Here is a 9,408-nt window from a genome sequence, read left to right on the forward strand (position 1 = left end):
TGTGTGTGTGTGTGTGTGTGTTTGTGTGCGCACGGACGCACGTTTGTTATTAAAGAGCAATGTCACAGCTCCTGGCTATTGTGGATAGCATGACTGCAAAGGTAGATGTTGCAGCAGGCGATTTGAGGTGCTTAATGACCCAGGAGTTGCATGATTAATGGAAGGGTTTACACGATATTCCTCCAACTTCGGGAGCCGGGCGCCAGTGGAAAGCCTGGGCATGTCATCTTTTAAGAGCCCCCCGCTCAAGGTTGGCTGAGCCTCGAAGAAAGCCCACTGAGACGACAGGGCCATTAGTGGAGTTTCTTTTCCATTCTGGACCACTCACATACACACACACACACACACACATATACGCAATGAGGTGTGTGCACATACTGTATATAAACACACATGCAAGGTTTAATACTCACATCCCTGCACGTACACATTTACACCAGGGACCACCCCAGCATTGCGGGGACCTCTGGGATTCCTGTAACCTGCTTTGTGGTAGCAGAACTCATATCCCTCGTTAGGCGCCACAGCCATAGGATGATCGAGTGCAGGCATGATCAGATTGAGCAGTATCCGAGCCTTCCTGCTCATTTACCTTGCCGCTATAAAACGCCCCATATAACGTGAACACAACTACACAGGGACACACTTTCACCCACCAGTCTTTTGCGTCTTCTGTTGTTTCAGTCCTTACAATAGCGATCAAAGCTGGTGATTAAGGAATGTTTCAAATGCTGTATTTTACATTATTTAGCTAATGGGGAGGGTCAGGTGCTGAATGCACTTGAAAAAAGAGTTTTACGTCACTCTAAATGGCAAAGTTAGACAACAGCTTTGTGAAAGTCCATTAAATGACAAGTGTTCAGTGACTTTTTGTGAAGCATTAGGCAAGGAAAATGAAATAATCAGAATGATTTGAATTGCACCCCCTGAGCAAATGCTGTATATATTTTGTCAGTTTCTTTCTCTTTCAGGTTTCTTTGTGACTGAATTAGTTTCACACTTTGGTATAAATGTTGATTATGAATTCCAATTCCGAATAAATGCCTGGTAGGTTTGTTGAAAGGTTTTTCACGGGAATAATAAAGAAAATACAGCCTAGCGTACCATGATTCAATTTTAAAGCAGTCAGGAATGAAAAATTAAAAAGGTATTCAAACAAACAAAGTTAACCTCAGAGTGTGAGCCCACACAGTTTTGGTCTACGAAGAAATGCAGAAACGAATGCGTTGTCCTGGCACCATCCTACTGCTTTGCTCTGTGTAGGATAATATGTATAGACATTGATAAACGAGTGACTTAAATGAAGTACATTTCATGTTTACATTAAGAAAGTGTGGTTTTATGTTTCCTTTCTTTATGAGTTTGGGTTTAAAGGTCTAGTGTGTAGGATTTAGGGCGATCTATTAGCAGTAATGGAATAAAATCTTAATAATTATGTTATGTCAATCTACAATCTCCTCAAACTAACAATTTGTTGTGAGCTTAGAATGGGCCCTTCATATCTATGCATACATCTATAGAGCAAGTCCTCTTCCACAAAGTCTGCACGGTTGCACTTCCATGTTTCTACAGTAGCCCAGAGCAGACAAACCAAACACTGATATTAGATAGAGCCATTTGCGAGGTGTTTTGCGTCGGCCATTGTAGTTCTCCTACTGCAGAGATCTTCAATAGGAGGTCTGGGACCCCCAGGGGATCCCTTAGAGTTTTGGCAAGGGGGCCACCAAATTAACTATTTGATATTTTAAAGTAGTTAGAAATTAAAATGTCTTAATATGAGTCCAACACATTATTAGCAAATATAAATCAGCCTTTTTTTGAAAAAAAAATCAAACAAAAAAACGACTCTTTGGTGACGCGGTTGATTCTGTTACTGTTGATCATCTGCCCAACATCATATGAAGCCCGCCCTGACAATTTGATTGGTTTGAACAGTTCTTGTTCAAGCATAGTCCAACGGACTCCACAACGGATCAAGTCCAGACCCAACTTCCCGAGCTCAAATGTTGTGGGCGGGGCTAAGTTCGGTCGGCATCCAGGCTAGTTTGGCACCATTGGCACACGGGAGAAATTGGAGTTAGTTGCAATTTTCACCCCACACTGAGCCTTTGCGTTAAGAATTTTCCAAAAGTTATATATGCATAATGTATAATGTGTTTTTTAACAGGTCTGTCCAGAAGACTTATGCTGACAGAATGTTTTCAGAAGAGTACGTTGAAAGTGAGATAAAAAAATGGATCTGACTTGGTAAGAGTTTGACCTTTGGCATAATGGTAGGAATGTAGATAATGATCCTCAGCAGGGAGCCCCGGGTGTTTATCAAGACTTCCTCTCTCTTTGCTACGGAAGGTAATCACACCTCCGCTCACATGGAAATGAGCTGGAATGAGGCAGTGAACTGTGACAAGCCGATATAATTGACAAGCTGAATTCTGTAATGAGCAAAAGTGAAGTAAAGTAAGTATCACTAACAACATGAACTGCTGCCAAAAAACAGGGCATCTCCCCCTGCCCACTGAGAATAGGTCCTGCTGGGCAGAGCCCCCCCCAGAGGGGGAACTCGTCAAGGCTCCTGCGGTTGCTATGCAACTATTGAAGGCCTTCCTGATGTGCAAACCTCCTGAAACGTCAACACGCTGTCAACACAAATTTTCCAAAACAAACATTGACTGTGTTTTCGTGCACATAACATTCCAGTATTTGCTCTTAACCCAAAACTTAGCTGTTTACATGGCTGATGAAAGTGAATAGTCCACTAATGTTTCCATTTACGTGTAGCAAAATATAATTTTTTCCAAAGTGGTACCAGCGGTGGTGGAATTGTCAGACCGTGCGAACACACCCTCCCTCTTTCATTCCTTCAACCAGCTTCTTGAAAAGCACAGCGTGGCGATGTGTGCACATATTCAAAAACCTGTTGCCATCCAAGTCTTTGATAATGTTTAAAATAAGTTATGTTTCTCTTTCGTTCCGGCTCTGCAGCCTTGAAAACCGTTTGCTGGTTGGTTTGTGTATAGCAACCATAGCAACGTCGAAGCTGACCACAAACAGTAAACGGGCATGAGGCCATAAAAACCCTGATTGAGAACCCTGATTTTCCAACCGCGCTCAACACATGTCCAAAGAATGCCTCTCAAACACAAATTATACCAGAATGTCCCAGATGTCTTAATTGGAAATTGCTATATTCTGAAAAAAGCCTAATTTGGAATGTCCAACTGGAATATGCTGTTAACTGGACCTGTGTCAAATTTGGAATATTGTCACCTTTGAAATAATAGTGGAATATTAGTGTGCATGTGATGTAGCCACTGAGGTTAACAAAGGCCACAGTAAAGCAACACAAGCATCAGTCAGGCAGAAAGAGCTACATTTGGTTGATGTACTATGTAGCTGGATGACATGACTCCCAAACTACTCTTCAAACTACTTATCTCTCTGAAGATAACTGGATGTCAGAGGTCTGTCGGGTTGTACTCCACCTCCTCGCAGTCTGAATGGACAAGTCTGCACGAAGAGAGAAGAGGTGACGGAGGGTGATCGCTCAGAGGAGCAGGGAGGCTTTGGAGGGAAAAGAGCTTGGTAGAGTCAGGAGGTTAGTTCTCTCCTATCACTCTGCTCTTTTAACGGAGCTGAACCAAATGCTCACTCACACTGTCAGGTTGTCTTATATCAGAGTGCCATGAGACAATCAGCACTTTAAATTCACTGTCGCAAAGGATTGGTTAGCTGGACATACTTTTATTACTACTACTACTTCAATCCACCATCAATCAACATTTATTTATATAGCGCTTTGCAGCAACCAATAGGGATCCCAAGTGCTTCACAACAAGGACCAAGAATAAGACAACATGATGTACAATAGAAAAGAATAAAACGGTAAAAACAGAAAAGGTCGCATAAAATGAGGAGGAAGAAATGGAAAATGTCACAGCGCTACCATGTATTTAAAGTCATTCTAAATAAATATGTTTTGAGTTTGAATTTTTTAAAAAGCTACGTCTGTAATAGTTTGAATGTCGGGATGTAACATGTTTTTTTTTTCTTGCGGCAGCAACTTTAAAAGTGCAATCATCTCCCCACGCTTTGTACCTTGACCTTGGAACATCTGAAAGAAGTTGATTGGATAACCGTAATGACCTTTTGTGCTAGCGAAGGGTAATAATCAGACAAATAAGCCGGGGCTGGCCCATTTAAGGCCTCAAAGACAAACATTAAGACCTAAAAAATCAACTCTAAAACACGCTGGAAGCCAATGGAGTGTGAGGAGGACGGGGGTACAGTGTGCACGTCTGGAGGTATGCGAGCAGCAGCCTTTTGCACAAGTTGAAGGCTACCTATTACATACTACTACTAGGTGCTGTCTTCATCACAGCCCCACAGAGGTCTATTACCACCAAAAAAAATACAACAAGGAGAAGAGAATTCAAATCCAAATTTAGAAAAGAAGAAAAACCTCTCTATTGTCTCCAACACTAACACGTTGAACTACTGTAATGTTTTTTATTTAAAGCTTTTCTAAAGACATACAGTGAGATAGTTATTTCAAAGTGTTGCTGTTCAAGTCCTAACAAAGACTTAAAGAGAGTACTGCTCCTTTTTTTATAAATCACTAAACTGCTGTTTCCCTTTTAGCCTGTTGTCTCCATGTCTTCTGTATATCTCTTTAAGTCATTCAGTGTGTGTGTGTGTGTGTGTGTGTGTGTGTGTGTGTGTGTGTGTGTGTGTGTGTGTGTGTGTGTGTGTGTGTGTGTGTGTGTGTGTGCTAAAACAGAGCTGCCATGTCTTGCCTTACCACCTCTACTACAGTACTCCTTCTAATAACCATCACCTAACCTGAATGTGTTTGGACTGTGGGAGGAAACAAGCACCTGGAGAAAACCCACATAGACCCACAGCACCATATTAACATAACTTTAAATGTCCCCTTTGGCATCGATAACATTTCATTTTACACCTTAAATCCAAGTGCAGAGCTTAGTGCAGTGCCAGGTGCCAGGTGTATTTTTAGAATTTACCTCGAACCAAAAAAACAGTTTTCAGTTTGTCTGCCAGGAAAAATACCTCTCCTGTGGCAATCTTTCTCGTAGATGGCTGTGAGAATCATGCATGGCTGTCTACACTGTGGCAGTAGTCAGCACTGCTGGAGGCATATTCTGTTCATTTTAATGCACGCCAGCCCACAAACCAGGGGCTCAATCTACTCAGGAGAAAATTACAAAGCGCAATCAATACAAATGTGTCCTACAAAGTTAAATACCAGCTTGTCTGATAAACAGCCACTTCTCCCTGTCATACTGCACAGAGGCAATCTGGCACTACAAATTGCTTTAGAGGGACAGCAGCAGGAAGGAAAGCTTTATGGGAGGAAAATTAGAAAAATATTTGTCCCCTTTTTTGAAAATGTCACAATTTGTTCATCCCATGTTGTAGCAGTGGGTCATTTAGGCTTTTTGGTTACTGGTGACAAATCTTTCTCGAGGATGCCTGTTATTTTATGACAGTGTACCAGTTTAAGAAGGTGTGATGACACAGAAGGAATTGGTGGGCTTGATGTTTTTTTTTTACAGTGATAATCCCTTTGTTGAAATTAAAGCAGAGAAGCTGCTGTTTAAGAGCCATGACAGTCTACTCAAAGTCACAAGTAACACATGTTGTAATCTGGGTGAACCTACCCTTTAACCCTTTAAGGGGATGTATCCTATGGATATATATGCTTTTGTTCAGGATCATACTTGTATTTAGAACATTATTTACATGCTTTAATGTAAAAAACCACAACAACAAAAACAGTATTTTCTTATTCTGTCCGTTTGCATATACTGTACCTGCTGTCTCTTTAAGAACCCCTCCCAAAAAATCCCAGTCTGCTCTGATTGGTCTGTATTACAAGCCAAGGAATGGCCAGAGCCCGCCACTCACCATTAAGCCCCATTGTACCAAATTTGGTTGCAGTTCCCCCAGAGTTCCACTGGGGTCATTGCGGGCGAGTGCAAAATGAATGGGAGTCTATGATTGCCTGATTGTTGTTGAGAAATCTCAGATTTGACTGTAGTTTTTGCAAGTTCAACATGGATGAAAGTTGAATGTACGAGTACGTCTTTCCTTTTGATTTGTTACAGGTTGAGTCGTTGAGTCAGTGAAGGACTGATTATGATCAGAGATCCCGCTGGATGGCATCCGGAGACTGTGTGTGTGAATATTTCGGCGTGGTTTTTAAAACACTAGCAAACCAAAACTCTTTCTAGCACATGTATTGACAGGGAGAGCCTAGCCTGTCAGCTGTGTTGTCGATGACTCGAGAGAAAAAAGAAAGTAAAGCTTGCTGTAAAGTGGTACCTCTGGCCGTACAATGTGTATGATGTGTCATTTACACTTAAAAAAACTCTAAAGAAATCAAATAAAGAAAATCATATCCTGAAAGTGGATTTTGAGGAGTATAGCTCCATAGACCTCCATTCATTTGGCACCTGCCTGTGAGCGCCCTCATATGGAACCAGAGCGGAACTGCAACCAGTTCAGAAGCCGGAAGTTTCCCCGAGAGTGGAAGTGGAAGTTCTCGCCTTATTAGACGTTCTCTGGAATGACTGTACAGCACCATAGTTGTACTTTCTACCTAATGATAGTATAGCTGTGACATTACAACCTTAACTAAGTTTAAAAGCAGTTTCTGAATATGAGCTGTGTGTATTTCTTTGCTGATTGAGCATTTTTTAGACGTTCACAGTTTTTACATATAGCACCTCAAACTGCTTTATAATAAATAAATAAAAAACAAGACACAAATCTCACTTTTTACACTACCTTTTGCAGAACCTTTCATTTCATTTAGCTCATTGTTTTAGTCCTCCAGTTATGTCTTAAGGCTCTCATCAGCAATAAATTATATTAATTATGGACAGCTGGTCGTAGCACACAAGCACAAACAAGCTGAATGCACACTGTCTTGTTGGCAGCTGCAAACAGCCGAGCTGAAGTTACATAAGGCTGCTGGAGAAAGTGAAGCATCTGGCAGCTAAAGATCCAAACTCTTTTTTTTTCAATCATTTAGGAGTTGTTGAAGAACAAAACAAAGCTAAAAGAAAAGCTAAATTGTAATACATTCATCAGGTGAATGGAAACCCAACTCTAATTGGATGTTCGTGTTGCTCTTTGTTTACTGACGGGCAATTGTTCGCTAACGCCAGAAGAAACAAAGTACGGCCATTGAAAGAACATTAGGGTCCCCAAAGGAAGTAACCTAATGGTTTATTTCCAATGTGACCTCCATCAACTGCCAACTCTGCCTCTGAAAAATGCTTAACAGAAGGCATTCAGCTCCGTTACTCTTAATCCTGATCGGAGGGATCCAGGACTCTGCTAGGGCTGTCTCCTAACAGGTAGTTAATTGCATCTTTGTAGGGTATTAACACAGCAAGCAGTTAAGTGCCCCTGGAATCTCAAGTGTAACTCAAACTCTAATTTAAACATAAAATATAAAAAAACAGCAGGTCTGCAGTAATGATAGCTAGATTATAACAATATCCAAAGCAAAATGGAGTTGTGTGTTTAAAGGGAAGTCCCGTAGATCACAAAAGAACATGACAGAAGTCTTGCAAACTAGTGTCAGTCATGTTTGGGCACTGCTCTTTTATTTTTTTTTAGCAATTCATCATTTCTGAACCCAAACCATAGTTATACAACTGTCCCCAGATATTCTACTCTTTTGAAGTCACTTTTGAACGTAAGCGTTCCACCAAAACAAATTCTTCCCAAGGCTATTTTGCAGAGGCTTTGTGCAGAGCTTAGCGCCGCCCAAGGCGATTGTGATTGGTTTGAAGAATCGCCAATAAACCAGGGCATGTTTTTCTCCCATCCCGGAATGCTGTGTGGACCAGCCAGACCCACCTCCGCAGCGCTGTGGAGGAAGGTCTGGCAACGCAAGACTAGGTTTGTCAGACCTATGTCCACAGCGCTGTAGCAGGAGATCTGGCTACACCGCACATACAATCTAGGATAGGAGGGGGAAAAAAACACTTGGATTGTTCACATTTCTTCAACCCTTGTGTTGTCCTCGGGTCCAAGTTGACCCGTTTTCTTTTATTTTTAATATCAGGAACTTGGCTTTCTTTCAACCAAATTGCCTAAAAAAATAACATGGATGCTTTACAATGTTCTTCAGGTAAAAAGGAATGATTACTTTCACCGAATTTTGACTGTGTTATTGAATTTTGTGGCATTTTAAAAAGGTGACCAAAACCTTGGAAAAGAAATGACAAAAAGAGACAAAAAGGGCTGAAAAAACAACAACAGGAAATGCATTGTTTTTGTATAATATCGTGAATATTAGGCTACGAATTAAAAAAAAGGATAGAAAAAAAACGCCAAAAGTTGATGGTTGATGGGAAGACAACACAAGGGTTAAACCAATCTAAATCGTCTTGGGACGCTATGCTCTTGAAGCAGCAACGGTGGCTCGGCAAAACGGTCTCAGGAAGGGACATGTTTGGGTGGAACATTTGCAGCTCGCAAAAGAAAATGCCAAGTACAATATTAAATGAAGTAGAGTAACATAAGTTATTTAAATTAGCTAGATACATGGAGGTAATTAGTGTATCGTTGTCCGTACTTTGTCCATAGAAAATCCCACCCAATTGGTCCCAAAATGTCCCAGTTAGATAGTAAATGCCGTCAACATATTCTTTTTAAATATTTATAATCATACACCAAAAGAACCAAGCAGGTGTGCTTTGCTTGCTGGCTCAAAGTTTGTTGTTTCTCGTAGTAAGGGATTTTGAGAATGGCAACACACAGAGAGCACTAGCAGAGGGTCAGGCAATTATCCTGGAAATGTACTTCCGTTGATCCAGACTATGTCCGGGTTAGCCCGATCTAGTCCACCGTGACTATGGGCAGCAATAAGAGAGTATCAACAGTGGATTGATGGTTGGATACAGTATTTCCAACATTTGCCCAGCTCATAGCAGAGAGAAGTGTGGATAGTTGAAAGGTATGTGTTGGCATCCGCTCAGCTGCACGTATCGTATCGTGTCGCCAGTGATTTATAAATCCACACATTAACGTTAATCCCCAAAATAATTAATTGTGTAATTGACATTAAACCAAAATGTGATTGTTCTGTGAGGATCTCATTCCAAAACTATGGACATGAATCTGCTGCTTTAACCTTTCTTATGGGAAAGCCTAGTACCATGGAAAGCAGCCTCAATATTACACAAAATAATGTGGACAGGCTTGTTCAGATGCGTTTGGTCATATACTGTTCCTACTTTGTGGGCGTAGATGGGCTGAACAGCAGTGCTTTTTTATGTAACACTGAGATGTGATTTTTTTTCTGCTGTGCTGTTTCTCTGTAGATGTGTGTGGGATCGTGGTTGTGCGAGGATGTGTGACAGGATGTAGCCC

General features: G+C 41.2%; 1 protein-coding gene across 1 annotated transcript in view; it reads left to right on the plus strand.

The window, feature by feature from the left end:
• The first annotated feature begins 4,258 nt into the window (after nt 1-4,258).
• Nucleotides 4,259-9,408, plus strand: part of eif4g2b (eukaryotic translation initiation factor 4, gamma 2b) — a 51,497-nt gene continuing 46,347 nt past the window's right edge. Inside the window, exon 1 of the mRNA XM_032524702.1 lies at nt 4,259-4,301. Within this exon, the coding sequence (XP_032380593.1) occupies nt 4,259-4,301 (43 nt within the window). The remainder of the gene's footprint in view (nt 4,302-9,408) is intronic.

The sequence above is a fragment of the Etheostoma spectabile genome, chromosome 8 (assembly GCF_008692095.1).
Source record: "Etheostoma spectabile isolate EspeVRDwgs_2016 chromosome 8, UIUC_Espe_1.0, whole genome shotgun sequence".
Lineage (NCBI taxonomy): Eukaryota > Metazoa > Chordata > Actinopteri > Perciformes > Percidae > Etheostoma > Etheostoma spectabile.